The sequence below is a fragment of the Erythrolamprus reginae genome, chromosome 3 (assembly GCF_031021105.1).
Source record: "Erythrolamprus reginae isolate rEryReg1 chromosome 3, rEryReg1.hap1, whole genome shotgun sequence".
Lineage (NCBI taxonomy): Eukaryota > Metazoa > Chordata > Lepidosauria > Squamata > Dipsadidae > Erythrolamprus > Erythrolamprus reginae.
In genome coordinates this window covers 180066417-180090940 of record NC_091952.1, presented here as the reverse complement: position 1 = coordinate 180090940, position 24524 = coordinate 180066417, and the positions used below count along the sequence as shown (strand labels likewise).

General features: G+C 40.3%; 1 protein-coding gene across 1 annotated transcript in view; it reads left to right on the top strand.

Annotated features, from left to right (window-relative positions):
- Positions 1-24524, top strand: part of JARID2 (jumonji and AT-rich interaction domain containing 2) — a 319301-nt gene that overhangs the window by 130261 nt on the left and 164516 nt on the right. The window contains exon 2 of the mRNA XM_070747321.1: positions 16851-16983. Within this exon, the coding sequence (XP_070603422.1) occupies positions 16851-16983 (133 nt within the window). The remainder of the gene's footprint in view (positions 1-16850; positions 16984-24524) is intronic.

Genomic DNA, 24524 nt, shown 5'->3' with positions numbered 1-24524 from the left:
TTTCCAATATTTCACCTCTGGAAAAAGTTATTTGTTTCAAGAAGGCCTACTTCCCCCCACCCCACCCCCTTTGAATTCACTTGAGATGTGTGTGTGTGTGTGTGTATGTGTGTGGGTGGGTGTATATATGTGTGTGCATTCTATAATGCTGCCATTTATTGAAGAATATTATTTACAGTTTAAATAAATATATTGCTATGTATTTTTTTTTTTAAATGAAAGTCATTTTAGAAACGGAAAGAAACAGCGAGGCATATATTACAGCTAAAGTACTTTTTCCCATGGGGCTTTAATAGCTGTTGATATAATTATTTCTCCATTTCCCCTCTGTGTTATATGTCTCTTCTTGGCACAAAGCAGACTGCTTCTATTATGTACCAGGTTTTGAAATGTTTTTTGTCTTTTGTTCTATAGCCGTGATGATGAACCCATGGCACGTGTGCCATAGGTGGCACATGGAGCCATATCTGAGAACACACAAGGCGTTGCCCTGCGTAATTTGGCTGTTTTTTCCTTCCCCGAGCAAGCTGTGCCCAAACGTCAGCAGCTCTTGCGCCACTGCCTGCATCGCTTGCTGGGAGCTGGTTTGGAAAGGGAAAAAGCACAGCCGAATTAGGCGGGATTTGCCCCACCAAGGTCCCCCCGAACTGGTCTCCCTACGTAGCCTCCCGCTGAACTACTCCAGTGTTCGCCAACTCAAAAAGAGCCTGCCTTCCAATCTCTTGCGATTGCCCGCTCTGCAAAAACTAGCTGTGGATGAGAAAAGCACTTCCCCTCTACTTGCATATTGTTTCCAGCTCCGCACCACCACTCCCAAGACAAACAAGACGCTGCTACCCAGGGCTACCAGTTGCTACCTGGGTGCAGAGGGGGGGGGGGGGGTCGGTGAAGATCCAGTAATAAACAGCATGCAGGTAGAGGGGAAGAGCTTTTCACCCTCCCAGCTCATTCATTGTACAAAGCGGGCACTTGGAAGAGCTGTGAGGGTATGGGCTCCTTTTGGGTGGGCAATCAATGTCGGGTCGCATAATGGAGGCATGGAGACCCATTTGGAGGGACCTGGATGGGGTGAGACCCGACTAATTTGGCTTGGATTTTTTTCCCTTTCCAGACCAGCTCCAAGCAAGCTGTGCAGACAGCAGCACAAGAGCTTCTGATGTTTGCCCAGCTTGTTTGGAGGCTTTCCAGTTGCAAAACGAGTTGGGAGGGGGGGCATGTGTGAGTGGTTCATGTATGGGAAAGCATGCATGCACAGGGGGCAGTCATATGCACATGCACAGGTGGGGGCTGTCATGTACACATGCACAGATGGGGCATGCATTGCATTGTGGGTGCCAGCATGCGCGGGCGATATCATGGGTGCGTGCACACACACTTTTGGCATTTTTAGCTGTTCATTGTTGGACCTCACAGTCCTAGATATGGATTACGGCAGGGTAAAAAGTATATCGTGAATTCTCCAGTCAAGAGGCTAGGTGAAAATGGAAGGGAAGGGAAATGTTCAGGATATGTGTTAAGTATTGGGTTTTACACCGGGTGCATTTAGAATGATTGTGGATTAGGGGTGATATCCTGAGTAGTTGGAGCTTGCAGGCTACTTGGTTGTTTTTCAATGTGTGTTCTGAGTCTGGTTTCAGTTTCTATGGCTGGGATACGTTTGTTAATGAGGGCTGGTTTCCAGATGTCTGGTAGGCGGGAAGTATCATCCCGCTTGTTCATATTTTGGGGATGTTTTTCTAATATATATAATATATTAACCTCTCTTTATTTTTGACTTAATTGTGTAGTAATATAAATACCATTCAAAGCAACATCAGCTCCATTTCCGAAATAATGAAAGTACAGATCTCACTAAGCAGAATATACATTGTTAAAATAAATGAGTCAGAGAAAAAAAAACAAACTGCTGTGTGGTTAATATGGCTGATTAAGTCGTGAACTTTTTCATATGAAGATAACCTTGAGTTCGTTTACGTGTCACTTCACAAGAAGCCCTGGCTCTCTCTATAATTTTGCCTGATATCATACTCAAAACATTTTTGGTTGTTTCCATTTAGGATATAATTTATAACATTCTAACCCAAGCTTGCTTAGCATAAGAACACAGTTAATTAGATCCAAAAGACTCTGCTGCAGCATCATGAAGAACAACAAAACCTTGTGGAGAACGCTGTCCTATTTACATGTTTGAACTCTTTTTCAATATATAATCAGAGGACTCTTAAAAATCTATGATCAGACAGCAAAAAACAAGAAGCAAAATTACTGTCCCTGTAGATGGTTTTCTGTTTCTACAGTAAACCAGGGAGGGAATTAGAAACAATTGAACAGAAAGATTGTCCAATTTTCATTAACACATTAGTGCAGAACGTAGCCGCGAGAGCCATAATGGGGCTTCCAAGATTCGCCCACGTTTCTTCAACACTCCGTTGCCTGCATTGGCTGCCGATCAGTTTCCGGTCACAATTCAAAGTGTTGGTCATGACCTTTAAAGCCCTACATGGCAATGGACCAGATTACCTCCAGAACTGCCTGCTACCGCACGAATCCCAGCGACTGATAAGGTCCCACAGAGTTGGCCTTCTCCGGGTCCCGTCGACTAAACAATGTCGTTTGGCGGGCCCCAGGGGAAGAGCCTTCTCTGTGGCGGCCCCGGCCCTCTGGAACCAACTCCCCCCAGAGATTAGAACTGCCCCCACCCGCCCTGTCTTTCGTAAACTACTCAAGACTCATTTATACCGCCAGGCATGGGGGAGTTGAGATAGCTCTTCCCCCTAGGCCATTACAAGTTATGCATGGTATGTTTGTGTGTATGTTTGGTTTTATAATAGGGTTTTTTAGTTGTTTTTTATTATTGGATTGTACATGTTGTGTTTATTACTGTTGTTAGCCGCCCCGAGTCTGCGGAGAGGGACGGCATACAAATCCAATAAATTATTATTTTTATTAACGTTGTAGGTATTGTTGATGGAGAACCCAATTCTCCAATTTTGCCAGCAGCCCACCCTTATTTATTAGGTTTTTTTCTATATTTTCCTTTTTATAAGATTGATCAGGTTCTACAGTGGAAAATATGTCTGCTAGTTTTGGATTAGGATGTGGGAGGCATGAATTTCACTGATCCAGGAAAATCAGCAGATGACCTTGGGTTAGTTACTGGCAGTGCTCATGCTAAAGCTACAGTATTGTTTGCTTGCTTTGGCTTAAACTGCTGTGTATGCTGAGCCATGTGACCTGTAAACTGTGCCTCTTCACCAAGCCATGTCTAACAAAATTGTGGCTTAGCGTGATATGTTAATCCAGCCACTAGCACTCAGTGTAACTTTTCTCCCAAGGCTAAAATAGAAGCGGGGTGGAAGAATTACATAGGCTGCCTTGAGCTCTCGAAAATAAAAAGTGGAAAATATACAAGCAATAAGTATCATTTACATTTTGCCAAATGAATTACTGATTGTTTATTTTTTATTTTTTTACAAAAAGGACTGCTGATTTGCTTCACTAAATGTTTGTTAAAAGGGAGTCTCGCATTTCTCTTTCCACCGTTCTTCACTTACATACCCATCCCCAGCGATAATGCAGTTTGTCTCTCTTGCCTGTTTTCCCCATTTGTAAAGTTTATCTTATTCTCTTTTCCTCTTTGTAGTGCAGATTATATACTCGCAACACTTTTTTTAAAAAAATGAAGAAAGTGCACATGGGCTCCAAAACGGAATCCTGAAACTGATCTAATGTTTTGTTTAAACCGTTTCCTGAGTGCAAACCCTCACAAAATGTCCCTCTTTTGACTGTGAAATCAGAAATTGGAGCATGTTCAGCATTGTGGAAGTTTTGCTTAAGAAACAGCTATTTCGCATTCAGAATGAGACTTTTGAAAAATTTGGGGGAGTTTTATGCTCCAAATAATTTGAAACTTCATTGGTTTTGCACACCCTTGTTTAAAAAGAAGCTGTTGCATTTGTTAAATGTAACATGTATAAACATTTATTTATTTATTTATTTATTATTTTATTTTATTATTTATTATTTTATTTTATTATTTATTATTTTATTTTATTTTATTATTTATTATTTAATTATTTATTTTATTTTATTTTATTTTATTTTATTTATTATTTTTCAATTTTTATGCCGCCCTGCTCCTTAGACTCAGGGTGGCTTACAACATGCTAGCAGTAGCACTTTTTAACAGAGCCAGCATATTGCCCCCACAATCCAGGTCCTCATTTTACCCACCTTAGAAGGATGGAAGGCTGAATCAACCTTGAGCCGGTGATGAGATTTGAACCGCTGACCTACAGATCTACAGTCAGCTTCAGTGGCTCTACAGAACTCTACCTGCTGCGCCACCCTGGCTCATCATCATCATCATCATCATCATCATTATTATGTAGCCTTCTAACTTTTCAGAAATGAAGAATATTTATGAATACAGTAATTCTAATTTTTTGAATTAACAAGGATATAAACATTACCTCACTTTACTTGCATGAATTCATTTTCATTTTATGTTCATATTTCAGATACTTTTGAAGCTTAAAATGTTTTATTTGGTTGATCTATATATTGCCTTTCATTCAGGAATTCATGGCAGCATGTATGACGTTCCCTCTTCTTATTTTAATTTTTAATGAACTTTATTTTATACAATGGCCATTAGTCCTTTCATCTTTATTAAAAATATGCAATAATAACATTCTAATGCTGACTTTATAAGGTACTCCATCAATCCTGTGAGTTGGCACTGAAATTTACTTTCAGTGTTCTGGACCTAAACATCCCTCGGTGTTTATTGTTGCCTTGTAGTAAGGCAGGTTTTTACTTTCCTTCGCTCTCAGTTGATTGGTCTGTTATGTAGTTATGGATGACTTCATTAAACTTTGAGAAAGGAGGATCAGGCCTAGATTAAGAGAGGAATGGACAATGTACAACCTCCCCCCCCCCCAAGATTGTTTGCAGTGCATGAGGCACAAATTATTATTATTATTATTATTATTATTATTATTATTATTATTATTATTATTATGTCAATACAACACAGCAAACGAGACCACTATGCTGGATATCGTATTTCATCACCAGTCGGGCGCTTCCCAAGCACCTAGGACTGCGTGATGTAGCGACGAATTATGTTTACCAATCCCAGTAAAGCGGCCTTTTGCAATTGACAGATGGAGATTTTGTCAATTCCGATGGTTTTCAAATGTCCGCTGAGATCCTTTGGCACTGTGCCCAGCGTGCCAAGTACCACTGGGACCACTTTCACTGGCTTATGTCAGAGTCGTTGCAGCTCGATTTTTAGATCTTCATATTTCACTAATTTCTCTAGCTGCTTCTCCTCAATTCTGCTGTCCCCCGGGATTGCGATGTCAATGATCCATACTTTCTTTTTCTCCACAATCTGGATGTCTGGTGTGTTATGTTTCAGAATTCGGTCAGTCTGAAGTCGGAAGTCCCCCAGTAGTTTTGCTTGCTCATTTTCAACCACTTTTTCGGGCTCGTGATTCCACCAGTTCTTTTCCATTGGTAAATGGTAGTTCCGGTACAAGTTCCGGCAAAAGTTCCATTATTATTATTATTATTATTATTATTATTATTATTATTATTATTATTTATTGGGTTTCTAAGCTGCCCCTTTCTGAGGACTACAGGTGGCTCACAGCATATAAAATATATAGTATACAACATCTTATACGTTGGCTACTGGTAATGCAGTAGTATGTACTGCAGGCCAGAGGTGGGTTCTTCCTGGTTCGGAAGCTACTTGCTGGTGATGTCACAATGACATCATGGAACTGGTTCAGTTGGTGCTGGTCTGTGGATGCCACCATTTTTTTTAAAAAAATGACTTTTTTATTTTGAAAAGGTGGGGTTGAAATTTTTTTTCTGTTTTTCTTTCTTCTTCTGAGCATGCACAGTATCCAAATTTCTGGCACTGTGCAAGTGTTGCCATCCTGTTTTCAGCTTTTTTTTAAGGGGTGGGTGGGTTTCTTTCTTTATTTTTTTGGCGCTGTGTGTGCCCATGTGGTGCAGAAGGAAGCGCACCGGCAGCGAGGTAAGTTAGGGTTTTTTCCAGTAAGTTTTTACTGAAAGAGTAGTAGATCCTTGGAACAAACTTACAGCAGACGTGGTTGATAAATCCACAGTAACTGAATTGAAACATGCCTGGGATAAACATATATCCATCCTAAGATAAAATACAGGAAATAGTATAAGGGCAGACTAGATGGACCATGAGGTCTTTTTCTGCCGCCAATCTTCTATGTTTCTATGTTTCTAACCCATCCCAGCTGCAGACACACAAATAAGTACTGCGCTGAATTTATGTTAGCTAGCACACATCTCTGAAGTGTAATAAACTGGTAAGCCTTTGAGAAGCTGAGCCTTTGTAAGACAGGTAGGACAAAGGAGGGCTAATGCAAATAGAAGGAGGAAATGTAAACTGGAACCACTGAGGCCAGAAAGGCAGCATTGTCTTAAGTAGCCTCTTTGAAGTGGTAGCTTAAGCCAGTGTTTCCCAACCTTGGCAACTTGAAGATATTTGGACTTCAACTCCCAGAATTCCCCAGCCAGCAAATGCTGGCTGGGGACTTCTGGGAGTTGAAGTCCAAATATCTTCAAGTTGCCAAGGTTGGGAAACACTGGCTTAAGGAACAAGCCTGCCAGGAAGCACAAAAGCCAGAATGATGATAGGAAGAAAGGAATGAAAGACCCAGTTCAGAGGAAAAATGAGAGCAAAGGGAAATAAGTTCCACTCTGCAATAATTCACCTCCTCTGTAGTTCACTTGCCTATCATGCTTTTATGTCAATGAAATAAATTGCCTCTATTCTTTGGGATCACCTTAATTTTTTAAAAAAAAATTGGCAAAAGGAAAGGAAGGAGGAGGAGAAAGTGACTTTTGAAGGACCATGTTTGTATTATCTTTATGAATTGTTTTATGGGGGGAAAAACAGCAGACAAGAGGTTTTCGTCCAAAGAATGCATCAATCTAAAACTCTTTAAATTTGTCAGACTTTTTAAAAAAATCCAGTACATATAGAGAGTCACAAAGATATGAAAAGCTGCTGCACCAAGAACTAATTGAGATAAAACATGAGCAATGTTTCAATGGATTAATTTGAAAAATTACATGGCATACAGGTTGTGTAATCCCCATTACTAGCTATTTCATGTATTCAAATATGATTCTTAAGCCATTGCAAAAAACATTGAACTTATTTTATGAAGAGGAGTTCTCAGTAGAAGAAACTGAAAAGTGTTGTCTCCTCCTAAACCATGTCCTTGGAAAATGATCTCTTTTAGATAGCTGTTGCTTATATATGAGCAGTCTTCTAAAGTATCACTTTAAACCAGCCATAATTCCGTAGTGGAATGTTGAAGCTTTAACTACAACCACATTATTCTGCATCTTGGAACCAAATACCCTTGAGATATCATATGACCTCCCCCCCCCCTCTTTTGTTATGAAGGTCTTATAAAGTTCAAACAAGTAGAAAAAAGATTAGATATCAGTATAATTGGGAACATGGGAATAGTTTAAGGATGAAGCATATAATGGTTACATTTGTAGATAGATTTATAGGCCATTAATAGCGTTTCTAGCCAAAAAAGTATAATCTAAATGTAAGATAATTCCCACTTGGCACAACAGGAGTAGGATGTATCCCCTACACAAACACACACACACACACACACATATACTCCAATAAATATACTGCATTACCACTGAGTCAGTTAACAATTATCATAAGAAATTTGAGATTTGATTTGAACATTGTCTGATGGTTCCTGAAATCCTGTTTCTTGACTGTGCACTTATTATATTTAATATTATATTTATGTCTGTGGAGAGGGGCGGCATACAAATCTAATAAATTATTATTATTATTATTATTATTATTATTATTATTATTATTATTATTATTATTATTAATATGCTCTACCATATTTTCCTACCATTGTGAGAGAGAAATATAGACTGGTAACTGAATAATAGAGTTAGAAGGGACCTTGGAGGTCTTATAGTCCAACCTTTCTTCTCAAGGAGAAAACACTATTCAATTTCAGACAAATGACATCCTTATGCAAATTCCATGTGGCATTTTATACCATCCATCCATCCATGACATCACTATGGTGTAATTTAAAATGCCATATATACAGTAGGAGTTTCCCCCAAGGTTCTTTCTTCGCTGTCCCATTTCTGGAGATCCGGGACACTGGGGGCTCATGGACTCCGCGATCCATCATTTGTGTGAGCCAAATATCAGCTGGCCAGTACACACATGCATGTTGGAGCTGAGCCAAGTCAATGGCTCATGTGCCAGCAGATATGGCTCCGCATGCCATGTGTGGCACCTGTGCCATAGGTTCACCATCATTGCCCTATACCAGGGGTAGGCAAAGTTGGCTCTTCTATGATTTGTGGACTTCAATTCCCAGAATTCCTGAGCCCATCATGCTAGCTCAGGAATTCTGGAAGTTGAAGTCCACATGTCATAGAAGAGCCAACTTTGCCTACCCCTGCCCTATACCATTCCAGACAAGTGGCTCTCCGATTTTTTCTTAAAAGCCTACAGTGATGGAACACCATAATTTCTGGAGGCATGTGGTTCTACTGATTGTTTGCTCTCAGTGTTAGGAAATTTCTCCTTAGTTCCAAGTTACTTCTCTCCTTGATTAGTTTCCATCCATTGTTCCTTGTTTTCCCTTTTGCTGCTTTTTACTCCCTCTTCTTTGTGGCAGGTCCTCAAATATTGGAACACTGCTATGTTGATCTTGTTTAACATCATAATAGCCCTGAGAGTTACAAGTTTCATTGCCCTTTTATTTGTTCTGAAAATAAAACTGAGTGATATAAATTATCAAATGTTTGGTCACCATTTCATAACTAATCTGCTGTAGCTTAAAACCATGGTCAAGATTCAAAGATGTTAGTCGGAAGTTTACACTGATATACAGTACTGCTAGATGCTGTAAATATTTGCTAGATAATAAGTGGTCATGTGGATACCTGTTATCCAGATGTCTATTAGACTAAAATAATTTTATTGATGTTAATGAAGAGCGGGGTGGCACAGTGGTTAGAGTGCAGCACTACAGGCTACTTCAGCCAACTGCTAGTTGTAGTTCAGCAGTTCAAATCTCAAACTACCGGCTCAAGGTTGACTCAGCCTTCCATCCTTCCGAGGTGGGTAAAATGGGGACCCAGATTGTTTGGGGCAATATGCTGATTCTGTAAACTATTTAGAGAGTGCTGTAAAAGCACTACGATGTGGTATATAAGTCTAAGTGCTATATAAGTCTAAATGCTATTAAGAGCAGTTAGTTAGCTTGGGCTCTAAACCCGAAGCAACATTCAATATATTTGAACTGAAAAGATTCTCTACAACGAGAAGAAAAACTTATATAAAATTAGTCCGAAAAGACCAAAATCCAATTACCGGTAGATCAACAATATATTCCTGGACACTGGTGAGACAGATGCTTCAGAAAACTAGGAAGTAATTTAGTTCATGGCAAGCCATCTTTCTATTTAAGCCATGTTTAACTATGTCTCGTTAAGTTGGTGCTCTTTTAGTACTTAAAACAATGCTTCCCCAATCCAATTTAAAGACCCTGGGGCATTAAGAAAAATATAAAACATATTTTAACATTTCATCTAAATGACCCTTTGAAAATACATAGCAGGCAATAAAACCTTGATAGTTTTAAGAGTGCATTCACATTTATCCACATTTGTGGCTCCGGTTATCCTTCTATGAAAGAGAAATACCATATAGTAGCATAAAACACTATTCTTTTGGTCAAAGTACTGCCAATTCTGAATGTGCTGTAATCCAGCTAGACCACAGCACATATGATCTTTCTGGCTACATTCCAATTCTATTTGGGACAGAAGGCCAGGCTTTTAAACTGTGGTGGAGGAATTACACAACAGAAAACCCCTAATGAAAGAGAGGGGGGAATATTGCCTGAATAGACTGAAAGGCAAAGAAACCTAGCTAAGAATGGAACACATATTTATTCAATCTGAAGAATCCTGAAACAGTATACAGGTTTTCAGCAATGCAGATATGATTTTTCCATGATTTCATGAACCTTTTCTCCAACTGGTTAATTAAATCAAGTTTTGCAATAACCCAGGATTCCCTTAATTTATATGTGTGCATTGAAATTATTTTAGTTTTTTCTAGAATCTCTTAGACTGTTCTTCTGAGAGATTATTAATAATAATGGGCAGTGAGCTAGTTAATGCAAATTGTTTTTTGGTCACTACTTATTTCTAAATGGAATGCCAATTATACTTTGAATAAAAAGAATATCCCGTCAGTTCTACTGAAGCACTAAAACAGGGAACATTAGTGTAATCAATCAGCCTTTGTGAAGTTAGATTGTTTACATGTAAGGTGTTTTATCCCCATGTAACAGGCTTATCATATTGCTATTAAAAACTTAACAGACCCACTATAAACATGAGGTTCAGTGAATTCCCATGCAATGGCTTACATCCTTTCTGTTTTCAATTGATGGCAGGCTTCCAAGTGGGTGGACCCTTGAAAAGTATTGTGCATCTTCCACACAATTCTTTTTAAACATGTCTGCATAAATCTAACTAAATTCTCTTGCTTGTTTTTGGAAGACCTGGCCCTGATTCCATGAGTGGAAAATTTCCCTCAAGTGCAAATAGCAAGCAACCTTTAGATTAAGATCTCCAGAATCTGCAGGAGTTTTCTAAAGGGTACATTTGCCAACTGGGTGAATATTGTCTCATACATCGCAAGCATTTTTCACTATTTCTTTAAGAATAAAGCATTAAAATTGTGGCATAATTTTATATTTCTTCTAGCCAGGTACTTCCATATCTATGAAATAATACAGATGTTACTTTATATGTTGCTTGCATGTAGATAAATTATAATTTAATATTTATTCTTACATTTTTTAATATTGAAATTTAGTCGGAATTGGGAAATGATTACCAGAGAGAAAGATTCATCTTTTCCATCTATGTAGAGACAGCATCCAGGAATGGGTTAATAACTTCATCTATAATCCAATAGGACTGAATCTACAGCCTGAATGACATGCCTCCCCTACTTGTTTCTCCAGTTTTTAGACTCATAGCCTAGACCAGATGTGTTGCAGGGTTTTCCCATTCTTGAGTGCTGATATTTGACCTATTTAGAGATTATTTCGGATCGCAGCGCCTCTCATCCTGGCTGATCGAGCTGCTCTGTATTCCAACGTGAAGGGCTCTTGTCTGTGTTCTGTCTGGGTTCCCCCAGACGTCAACACCAACTAAAAAGAGTATCCAGACACGCTGGTAAAAAGCAAAGTCATTTTATATCTTTGAAAACAAACACAGATAACAAAAACTGTTCTTACAAACTGGAATGCTATGAAGCTTCACAGAAGAGTCACGACAGCCAGATAATACAACAGGCTTCTTGCTGGCACACACACCACTGTAGATAATAAAACCCACGCCTCCCCCAATTTTGCAGCCTTCGAGGCCACAAGCCAGAATCAGAGACGCCAAGGATCGAAGCAAGGTCACAGGACTCCCAAAAGATAACTCTCCACAATACAGGAAGGGCGGGCCTGCCTTTTCAACCTTTCTGAGGAGAACCACACCCAAACCCAGCTGTTGCCTATTAGGGATGGAAATACCTGGCTAATTGTCCCCTTCTTTGTGCTGCCCTTCTCTGCCTCATATCTATGATGGCTTGTGCGTTCTCATCTAATGACTCCAGGCTACTCGCTGGGGAGAGCTCCCCACCGGGGGTCTCAGGCTGTTCTCCCTCCTCCTCGTCCTGACATTCCTCTTCCCCGTCTGCCTGGTCCTCCTCCTCCTCCTGTTCCTCGTCCTCCCCCTCTGAGCATGGAGCCGGCAGAGTTCCAGCCATTCTCTGAGGAGCCTCAGACTGAATCACAACAGTCTGATTCTACTGAAGGCTGCACTGGTGGCAGTTACACTGTTGGCCAACAGATCTAACAAGACAGCGCTCACAAGCCTTGCTCCAAAACGTTGATCCGTGGTCTTCATTTATTCAGCCCTGTGGCCTGATTGCTCCTTCCTGCCGAATGGCAGTGAGATATGCAGTGCGCATGAACCTGACTCTGCAGCGCTAACCGGGACTTATTGCAACTGCGCCATTGCAATGGCGTGAAACAGAAAAGGATGAGGCGCCATTTTGATTAGCTGTGGGGTGAGTTTCTAGCCCCCACGTCCCAAGATTAGTGCCACAGCCCCCAATAGCTTTGGGAGGCAATTTACCCCTGCCCATATTTTGGGCATGCTAATCAGCACCTTTTCTATTAGCAGCACTTGCAGCAGCAGGGCCCATTTGGGCGAGATCTCGTGTTCCGATTAAAACACAATGGCTGACACCATGGCCAATGACTCAGCTCTTGTGGCGTTCTTTGCCAGACAATGGAAAGATACCACCTCAGACGAATGGGTCGACGGTGAGGTCGGACTTCTCTCTGGAGTTCATCTCCACCACCACCACCCCAAGGTTTTTCGTTCTTTGTCATGTATCAAAGGACCGAACAGAAGGGCTCCTCAAGGAATTGGCCATAAAACACCTTTTGGAGATTCGGGCCATCCAACCGGTTCCAAAGGAGTAGAGGGGACAGGGGTTCTACTCCCTATTGTTCATAATCCAAAAGGCCTTGGCGGGATGAGGCCAATGCAAGGGCAGTGGGAACTTTTCTATTCTTCATTGTATCTGAGAGCTAATTTGATTTTATGTCCAGCTTTAGCCCTTGGGGAAGCGATTGTTCACATTTAAAATCATTCTAACAATTGTTGTTGTCTCCTAATGTACAAAAGACGCATCTTCTAAAGAAAATTTATCCCCATATTTTCTTTTTTTTTTAAACTGAAAATAACAAAAGCTTCAAATCATGGTGGTGAAATGAAGAATGTGCTGCCTGTTTTTGCTTTAAATCCAAAAAAATATTGACTATTTTTTTATGTTGCATCCATTGTTTATAACCTGGAAGGCTGAAAATATAATTTCCTGTAGTGTTCCTAGGCTGATATACAGGAAGACCTTTCAAGACCTGTTTGTTGGGCTCATTGTTCCTTGAAGAATTATTTTTCAAAGAAGTGATAGGAGTATCAATTTTCTCTTGAATTTTGTGTGATGGCATTGAGACTCAAGAATCTGATATTGAGAAACAGTTTTGGAAGTGCTTGACTCAGAAGTATCCAGGATTGTATCTGGAAATTTGCTAGACACTCCAAGTAATAACAAGCATGTTCAAAGTTATTCCCCTACCTTATAATCTTCTCCTTCTGTTAAATTAAACACATATGTTTTTCTGCATATGATTAAACAAATAGCATGACTTTTTATCTAAAGCTTCTTTGTTATACCAGAGAAGTACTCCTCTTTCCCTTCCTCTCCCCATTCTCCCCTCTCCTCTTTCTCCTCCTAGTCCTCCTCTATTTTAGGAAGTGTCAGCAGCATAATTTGTCTGAGATAGAAATCTCAATACAGTAATACCTCGTCTTACGAACCTAATTGGTTCCCGGGGGAGGTTCATAAGACGAAAAGTTCGTAAGACGAAACATTGTTTCCCATAGGAAACAATGTAAAATCAATTAATCCATGCAACGAAAACCCCCCCGCAAAAAAACCGGCGGCGCCTGGTTGTCACCTTTTAAAACAGCCGGGGGGGGGGGGGGTTCTCAGCGGCCTCCCGAACCCAAACTTTTGCCGAACTTCTGGGTTTGGCATTCGGGAAGCCACTGAGAAGCCCCGCCACCCGGCGGTCACCTTTTAAAACAGCCAGGGGGCTTCTCGGCGGCCTCCCGAACACCGAACCCGGAAGTTCAGGTTTGGCGTTCGGGTTCAGGAGGACGCTGAGAAGCCCCCCGGCTGTTTCAAAAAGTGACAGCTGGGCGGCGGGGCTTCTAAGCGGCGGCGGGTTCGTAAGAAGGAAAAAGTTCGTAAGAAGAGGCAAAAATTTTCTGAATCCCGGGTTCGTATCTCGGGTTGTTCGTAAGACGAGGGGTTCGTATCATGAGGTACCAGTCCTGCTTGGTTAATACTAGGAAAAAGAAATATCTATGGAATACCAGTCGTACATTCAACTTTTCAGGCTCATTGTTAGAATAGTTTATGAACATACAGGAATGAATTAATCTCAAACTCTTTTATATATTACTAGAATTGTGCATGTAAGGATATTGAATGTTTGTGGTTGATCACTAAACATTGTGGCATTGTTTGGAAGAATTCCGGTGTGATTTATTATTAGGATCAAAGAGAACAGCAAATATTTTTGTTTCGGTTAACATTATTTTTCAAACTGTGTCTTTCTTAGATTAATTTCTGATCAATGGACTTTCAATAATAATTATCTAAAATAAATTTTAAATTCTGGCAGTAAAGCAGTGCCAGTAGTTGCGTCTTTTTTCACATTTTAATTAGTTTTTTACACTCCAGAATTCTACATTCATCACATCTTGGACAAATGTGTTCTTTCTCACCCTCTCCCACGTATTAAAAAGAAATTGCATGTTTAATTGATTAAGAATTATGATTTTAAATGTTAAAAGTGTTATTTCTATAATAGGTCTTATTAAATCCCTCCCACCTTATATTGTTTGCATCTGAGCACAAACTTTTTATCTGTACAATTTTAATATACAGTAGTTGCATTTTAATAAAGACAAATTATAGAGATAAAGTATATTAAGAGTGGTTGCACAGCCATGTTTTCTGGTTTTGCTGTTTACTTTTTTAGCTTACTTAGATATGGAAATGTGAGCCATTTTTTGTTAATGTAATCTGTTCACATACTATATTGATTAGAAATACAGCAATGTACGCAGCATATTTTCTCCCAATCCAGTTTATAAGAAATCTCATCTATCCATTATGCAATCCATTTTACGTTTACATTTTATTTTTATTTGCAGATTTATAACCCCCCCCCCCCCGACAATTCTAATTTTTGTGTATCTAGTGTATGTGGCATGAAGAAAAAGTGGATTTATGGGACATATTAACTATTGTTCTACTTTTATCCTTTTATCTATTTTACATCTTTCAGAAGTTGTGATTGTGATAGTTATTACATTCTCAAAATCTTAGCTTTACATTTAGCGACAGGAGATAACAGTTGTATCCCTTCTCAATCTCTGGCTATTCACCTGACCAATTTTAATCTGGATTCTCAAAAACTGATGATTTGGAGTAAAGCTAAAGTGATTAATTCCGATGTGGTCTGTGGCTTCTTCCATGCCACAAAATAGCTGGTATAATTATCATGTAGTGATGAATGTTTATAGCCCTATTATGCAATAGTACTGTATTTGTTAACTGGAGTTGTTAGTTATTCTTAGTTTGTAAAAGCATGGGTTTATGGATACCATTTGCATCAGCAATGCTTTTCCTGTTGCCTTTTTTAAAAATGAAGTGATTGATTCTGAATAGTATAACAAAGTTTCGATGGGATATGTTTTCCTTGGAAAGTTTTTTTGCAAAGGCTATAATTTTGGCTCTGATGCGCATATGTTTTATGTTCAAAGCAATTTAGGCATAATATTCTGTCACTGCAGCACAGTAGTGTGCAGTGTAATCTTCTGCCAAATTGCTAACTTGCTTTGCTATCTTGCTCCCTGTTTTGGTTTTCCCACAATCAAATTATCTGTCATAGAACTAGGATAAACATTTGTTCTTTGTCTTCGGTAACTTGTCCAGAGCTTTAAATAGCAGAAATGCCACTAACCTGAATAATTTATTTAAAAGATGTTATACTCTGAACTGATTGACTGTGTTTGTCATGCAGAATGCATAAGTTCTTGCCTTTTGTAATGGATCACCGATGCCGGTGTTTTGATTTCTCACTAAAATGGGGCACTGAGTTGGATATTCTTTCTGAAATGAAGGTCATCCAAAAAACTAATCTTCTCACTTGGCAGTTGTGCAGCCCTTGAAAAACACTAGGGCAAAGAACTCATTCTGATAAGTCAACAAGCAGAGACACAATGCAATTTAAAAAATGCTGGGGGTAAGGTGTGTGAGTTAAAGGTACTTCATACATGATACTTGATCTATATGGATAGGAAGTATGCACTATTTTTTAGGCTGTAAGATACACATAGTTATTTATCTATAAGTCTAGAGCAGTTGCCAATCAAATTAGAGATATTGATACTATAGTATCAAATTTAAATGTACACTGCTTAAAAAAAATAAAGGGAACACTTAAACAACACAATATAACTCCAAGTAAATCAAACTTCTGTGAAATCAAACTGTCCACTTAGGGAGACAATCAATTTCAAATGCTGTTGTGCACATTCAACTTTGTACAGAACAAAGTATTCAATGAGAATATTTCATTCATTCAGATCTAGGATGTGTTATTAGAGTGTTCCCTTTATTTTTTTGAGCAGTATATGTATATATATATATAAGGTCTATAAATAACATTTGCTCATAAAAAAACTGGTGTATGTGCTTATGTTTCAAGAGTTTAAGCAGGTAAGGGTATATTGAAAAAATAAGAGTTTGTTTCCTATATAAGGAGCATGATGGTTGGCATGGATAGGAGAATCAAAAAAATGGGGTAAAGAAAAATTGAAGGGAAAGAAATAGTGAATAAATGAGAATTAGCAAATTAAAATATAGAATATTTTTTAAAAAATCAGTTTTTGAACCCAATAAAGCAGCCCAAAGACTCAATGCTTCTTTCAAAAATTAAATACATGATGATGATGATGATGATGATGATGATGATGATGATGATTCTAAAGCCTCAATTGAATGTTCCATTTTTTAAGACCCTTCAAGTAAATTTCTTCTCTTGCTTCTTTTGTCCCAATAGGACGATAGTGATGGAATTCCGTGGTCAGAGGAGAGGGTGGTACGAAAAGTCCTTTATTTATCCCTAAAGGAATTCAAGAATGCACAGAAGAGGCAGCATGATGGCATTAATGGAACTCTGAAAGGGGTAAATGGTAAGTCTGTTCTTGTGAAAGGGGATTTTGGTAGTTCATTATTTTGCAGTTACATTAAGCAAGTATTCTTGTGCCTGGTCTTTATCTTCTACTGTTGTGCATAGACTTTTTCATTGCATTCTGCAATGCTGTGTCTTGAGGAAGAAGATACATAGGCGTCATAGCTAACATCAAGTGAAGATAAGATTATGTACACCTGATGTATTTCTGAAAAAATAAGCTCCTTTTCATGCAGCTCTGCCAAAATACCTTTCATCACAGTCAAATGAGCTAGCATATCTCCATTCCAGGCTAGATGGGTACGAAAAAGTCTCCTTGTTAATTGAATGTGTGCTCCAACACTGTCCCGCACATATATCCATCGCAAAATGTCCCAACACTTGGCAGCTGAGCTTTCACCACGAATGTGAGTTAATTGCTGGTCTGCAAGTGCAAGTCCAATCAAGCCGTGAGCTTTTAAATTGTCCCGGTTAAAGTCCATTTTACCTTCTTGGCATCCTCCTCAACCTCAGGCTCCAAGCCATCCAAATTTTGGGGGTTCAGCAACAATATCCCACAGCCCCTCACATTGCAACAACATAGTACATTTTTCAGCCCATGTGCTGTAGTTGCTTCCATCCATCTGAGCAATGGAGAAATTTTTAGAGGACTGAAACGTTGCCATTTTTTCTTCTTCTTGTTTCTTCTTCAATAATACTTACAGCAACAATACTAACTGTGATACAATGCTGGCTAAAAGAAAAGCACATATTAACAATCCATGATTCCCTGCCACTGGGCCCATAACCAATGTTGGTAGGTCTCTTAGCCCAGCTATACCGAGACATACCAACAATATTATTTGTTCTTATTCTCCTTTACCTCTTCTTCTTTCCCCTAATACAGTATTTCTCGATCTTGGCCATTTTAAGACGTGAACTTCAGTGCCCAGAATTTCCCAGCCAGCAAGTTGAAGTCCACACATTTTAAAATTGCCAAGATTTGAGAAACACTGATCTAACAGATAAATTGTTTTTTTCACCCACTAAACAAGATATTGTTGCACAGTTAATTAATGCCCCACCTCCAGACATCCGTTGCCAGCGAAGCACCCTTTTTGCACTGCTGGGATTCCCCTGAGGCTTCCCTCCATGGGAAACCCCACCTCTGGACTTCCGTGTTTTTGTGATGCTGCAGGGGAATCCCAGCAGTGTAAAAACGGGCGCTTCACTGGCAACGGAAGTCCGGAGGTGGGATTTCCCAGCGAGGGGAGCCTCAGTGAAATCGCAGCATCGCAAAAACACAGAGGTCCAGAGGTGGAGTTTTGAGGACTTCGGTATTTTTGCGATGCTGCGATTTCACTGATGCTCCCTTCGCTGGGAAACCCCTCCTCCAGACTTCCGTTGCCAGCGAAGCGCTCATTTTTGCAATGCTGGGATTCCCCTGCTGGGATTCCCCTGCAGCATTGCAAAAACACAGAAGTCCGGAGGTGGGGTTTCCCATGGAGGGGAGCATCAGGAGAATCCCAGCAGCGCAAAAATGGGCAGTTTGGCTGGCAAAAGGGGTGAATTTTGGGCTTGCACGCATTAATTGCTTTTCCATTGATTCCTATGGGAAACATTATTTCGTCTTACAAACTTTTCACCATAAGAACCTCATCCCGGAACCAATTAAGTTTGTAAGACAAGGTATCACTGTATTATATGCCAAATCTAGGAAGCACATTATTCAGAACATATTTGTCTAGTTACAAATCCAGGAGCAATTGAGTGGCTGTGATAAAAACATTTTTCACTGCACAGAGAATGATAAGATCCCTGGTGTCTGAGGGAGCATTCTGGCCATCATATTGACTTAAAATGTCTTCCAAGTGTTGGCTGCACTTGAGCATTATGTAAATGTTCCAAAGTGCTCCTTTCCTATAAGACGAAAGCTCAATTTAGTAGTAATATGGAAAAGGCACTCCTTATTGAAGGTTATGTAGCTTCAGTTTAAAGTGCTTTGGGCTGAATTGCATCAGATTCATCTGCAGGATCTGGCATCTGATAAATATTTGTGTTTTGCTTTATTTATTTGTATACTGCCTTTATTACTTTTATAAACAACTTTAGGCGGTGAACGTATCCAACACACCTTCTTCCTCCTACTTTCCCCACCACAACCCTGTGTGGTGAGCTGACCTAAGACAGGAAAGGATGACTGGGCCAAGGTCACCGAGCTGGCTTGCGTGCATGGCGAGGGCAAGACTAGACATAAACTCTCTGGTTTCTATGTCAGATAATAATTTGAAACATCAGTTTGAAATATGTTCATTTTTTGGCAGTTAACAACTGCTTTCCAAGGCAAGTCACAGACCATGACTAAGACAGCATCTGGTTTTTCCCAGAGTAGATTTGACCCAGTTTTCTCTCAGAAATTCTCTCACACAAATATATCAACAGCAGCATTTCTGCCCAAAATGAAATTAAAATTTGCTTCCACATGTCACAGTATGCAACTTGGGTGGAGTGTGTATGTATCTGTCTGTCTATCTTGGTTCTTCTATTTGCAGAATGTATTGATGTTAGTGATACTAGTTACTTTTTGAGCTAGTTTGATGTAGCGATTAAAGGCATTGGACTAAAAACCAAGAGACTGATTAAGTAATTTTGGACCAGTCATTCTCAATCTTGGAAAAAGGGAATGGAAAATCACTTTCAAAAATGAGAAAATTGCATGGACTTGTCCAAGCAGTTCCCAGGAGTCTGGAATAATTCATTGGTATATACACATGCGCGCACGCGTGTGCACCCCCCCTCCCACACATGCACAAATAGTTTATTCTAGATCCCCATACACAGTATTGCACTTACATCTGGAAATGTTGTATGAGATTGTATGAGACTGTCAGGGCCGAGGGGAAGGGCCTTCTCTGTGGTGGCTCCGGTCCTCTGGAATCAGCTCTCCCCCTCTGGAGATTCACACTACCCCTACCTTCGTGGGCTTTGGAAAGGCTTGAGAAACATGCCTTTGCTGGCAGGCCTGGGGCTGTTGAGCGTTGGCATTCTGCTCTGGCCGATAGTATGCTATCTATAAATAAATCTATAAATAAATATGAATATAAATATGAATATGAATATAAATATGTGTGTGTGTGTATATATATACATATATTCCCTGGTGCAGAGCTGAAGGGATTGGATACTGTAGCCTAGAGGATAATTCTCTGCCTTATAAGGCAAAGGTTGCAGGTTCAAGTCCCAGTGGGTATGGCTAGCTGATGAGGCGAAAATAAGGCATATATATGCAAAAAGGAGCTATGACGTTCCTTCAATATACCAGGGTGATCCGACATAAAAAACATATAGCCCTTCCCTGGTACAGAGCTGAAGGGATCAGGTCTGGTGGCTCAGCTGTTAATTCTCTGTCTTACAAGGCAGAAGCTGCCAGATCAAATCCCAGTAAGGGTGTGGCTAGCTGATGAGGCCAGAACAAGGCCGAAATTGTGCCATCCTAGTCTCCCTTAATTTTAACATTTCAGCAAAAAACATGTGATATATATACATACATATATGTGTGTGTGTGTGTGTACATATGTATATGTATAGGTATATGTAATATTAATTATGAGTGTGATGAGCAATAACTGATGTGTTGGACTTCAGCTCTAATAATTCCTGGCTATCATGATATGAGAGCCAAAATTTAAATGTATGTGGAGGATATTGCCTTAATGGATTCTACTTCATCACGTATTTGCTTTACTGTGAATTTGTTTCTTCCCTTGAGAGATTCAAAGAGTATAAAAGGAGTTGGTAACTTTTAAAAGGTTCAAACATTTTGTAGGGCACAGGTAGCATTACTGTGCCAGGGTACCCTCATCTGAAAAAGTATGGCTAAAATTTTAAGATATGGAATGTGAGTCGGAGGCAACCTATTACCATTCTCATTCTTAAATCTCACCAAATTTGAAACACGCCTTCAAATTATGCTACCCAAATTGAGCTATTTTTTGTCAGCCCAATCTTAGTGAAATGTGGAGCCACAAAATGAGTACTGGGACATTGCAAGTTGCCCTCCCCTGTATATAGTTACTATTTCATGCTTGTTACAGTTGCTGTGATGTTTATTTGCAAATGAAATACAGTGATCCCCCGAGTTTCGCGATCCCGATCATTGCGAATCGCTATATCGCGATTTTTCCACCCGATGATGTCACTCCCTTCCTTTCTCATCTTTCTTTCTCTCTCTCTTTCTCTATCTTGCTTCTTCCTCTCTCACACTCTCTTCCTCCCTCTCTCATCTCTTTCTTTCCTTCTCTCTCTTTCTCTATCTCTCCCCCTCTTGCTCTCGAGCGGCAAGCGAGCAGCCGGGCGGGCGGGCGAACGGGCAAGCGGCAAGCGAGCAGCTGGGCGGGCGGGGCGAACGGGCAAGCGGCAAGCGAGCAGCCGGGCGGGCGGGCGAACGGGCAAGCGGCAAGCGATCAGCTGGGCGGGCGGGTGAACGGGCAAGCGGCAAGCGAGCAGCCGGGTGGGCGAACGGGCAAGTGGCAAGCGAGCGGCCGGCCGAGCAGGTGACGGGCAAGCGGCAAGCGAGCAGCCGGGCGGGCGGGCGGGCGAACAGGCAAGCGGCAAGCGAGCGGCCGGGCGAGCGGGTGACGGGCAAGCGGCAAGCGATCTTGGGGTTTCCCCTTTGCCTGGGCGGTGGGAAGGTTCCTTCGGCCGCCCAACAGCTGATCTCCGCAGCGCGGCAGCAGCGAGGAGCCTGGGCAACGGGGAAACCCCATCTTCGGCTCCTCGCTGCTGCCGCGCTGCGGAGCAGATCAGCTGTTGGGTGGCCGAAGGGTCTTCCCCGCCGCCCACACGCAAACTCCACCATCTGCGCATGTGCGGCCATGGAAAAAAGGGGCGCGCATGCGCAGATGGTGTTTTTACTTCCGCACCACTACATCCCGAAATATCGATTATCGCGAGGGGTCTTGGAACGGAACCCTCGCGATAATCGGGGGATCACTGTAATTCAACAATGTTTCTGTGTGATAACGAAACCAGTGTTCCCTCTAATTTTTTTTTGGGGGGGGGGGCGGAAAAGTATAGTGTCTGAGCGGCAATCTTTTCGGGACTGGGCGGCACAGAAATAATAAATAAACAAACAAATAAATAAATAAAAAACAAACAAACAAACAAACAAAAAACCCACCCTGTTTTGCCTCAGAGAATTTCAAAATAAAATACTGTACTGTGTGTCTATAACAGTGAGCTCATAATAGGGCAACTCTATCAATTATCAAAATGCCACTTAAATAGTTGAGCTAGTTTCCAACTAGATTTTTATTTTCTTTTTCTCTTCCTTATTCCCATTCTTTTTCTTTCTCTTTTCCTTCCTCTCTTTTTTCTATCTGTTTCTCTCTCTTCCTCTCTCTCTTCCTCCCTCTCACTCTTTCCCTCTCGGCTTCTGGGCAGGTTTGGAAAACTCTGAGTTGATGATGATTTTTAAGTGAGCGATTGCTCACTGCTCAGCTTAGAGGGAACTATGAACGAAACATTTGTGGCCTTTTACAGAAAAGTTCTTAAACTTGGGAAGCAGGATAACATAGGAGTAAATCTTGGAGAATCCATTTTGTATTTTTAAATTCTACTATTTCTTCTATGATACCAATACACATAGAATTTGGGGCCGCGATGATCAGTTTTTCAGAGGCCCCTTTATATGAGTGAATCTCATTCCCATGAGACGCAGCTTGCTTTCTAATGTTGCTTTGGACATGAAATAGATGGCTGTAAAAATGAAATACGGTCTCTAAGTATCCTTGGCTTTTATTCATAAGGTCATATTTTGTATCTTCCCAGCAAAGTAGCTCATAAAAGAAATGTATTTTCCTCAAAACCAAAAACTGATTTTGTGTGTTAACCCAACTTCACTTTCGTTAAACAACAGGATATCTAAATGTCACATGTAAAGCATATATTGGATTATGTTTATGTTCTTATTTTACGAGGGTTTTAGGTTCATTATACATAACAATCCAGGCTACAGGTTGAACTAACCACAGTGAAAAAGTCAGATATACCATGTTTTAAAAATACTTGCCTGTTATTATTATTTTTTAATTGTGTTGAGCAATTACTGTGTTAAATTCAGTGGCATCTGGAAGTAGAGTTGTGGCATTAACGATTTATTGTTAATTAAAAACATCATACCAACATAATGGTTTGCAATCATTTCAAGGCCTGGTCTGGAGGCTGGACATGGTTGAACTGCTTTGGCGTCTGCCTGGCTGCTTCTGTATGCTATGCTGAGGTCCTAAAATTATAGATCTCAAGAGATTGACCCATCCAGTTCTATGTAATTTGGAAACAACAATTGTGCATTGCTTATGAATTCTTACTGGGCAAACGTTTGCTGCTGTACAGTATCACTAGATGGCATGATCTGCAGCTGACATAATGTATTGGTTAAATCAGTGTTTCCCAACCTTGGCAACTTGAAGATATTTGGACTTCAACTCCCAGAATTCCCCAGCCAGCAAATGCTGGCTGGGGAATTCTGGGAGTTGAAGTCCAGATATCTTCAAGTTGCCAAGGTTGGGAAACACTGGGTAAAATGACTTGTGTTCACCAATGTGTTATTTATGTATTTATTTACAACATATAAGAAGAAACAATAAAATACAACAGGCTAAATCCAATTAATTAAAACTAACTAAACTACTCTAAAATCCTTAATTATATTAAAAATCAATCATACTCATTCAAACAACAAACATACATAACGTTCATCGGCCAGGGGGCTAAGGTCTAATCGCCTCGAGCCTGGCGGCATAAATGAGTTTTAAGACTCTTATGGAAGGCCAGGATGGTGGGTGCAGTGTAAATCTCCAGGGGGGAGCTGATTCCAGGCGGCCACGGCCCCCACAGAAAAGGCTCTTCCCCTAGGCCCCATCAAGCGACATTGTCTAGTTGACGGGACCTGGGGAAGGCCGACTATGTGGTACCTAACCAGTCGTTGGGACTCATACGGCAGAAGGCGGTCCTGCAAGTAATCTGGTCTGATGCCATGTAGGGCTTTCTAGGTCATTACCAACACTTTGAATTGAGTCCGGAAACCAATTGGCAGCCAATGCAGTCCCCAGTCGATGGATAGAGAAGGAAGAAGAAGCCATTGCAGAATGGAGGGTAGCGTAGCTTACATTTAAAGTTATTAGCGAACTATTCTGATATGTGGTTCAGGTTCTTACCGCTTCTAGAAACCTTACCATCGTTTGACCCTGTTGTCCTCCTTCTTTCCCAGAAAAGGTCTGAGATTAGAGTTGCAGTAATAAAAATTTCAAATATGTGAGGTCCATACCATTTTAAATCACTCCTGAATGCTTACGCATAGAAGATAAAAGCAAGTGAAAAAGATGCTGCAAGAATTATTGATTGGAATATTCTGTCTGCTTGGCTGCTGTTAAAATTATTACAACTCTGTGTGAAAGTCTTGCTGGGTTATTTATGTATTCATATATTATTTCAAAATTTTATATATTGCTCCCTATCCTACATATGTACTCTGGATATCTAAAAGCAATCAACAAAAACAAT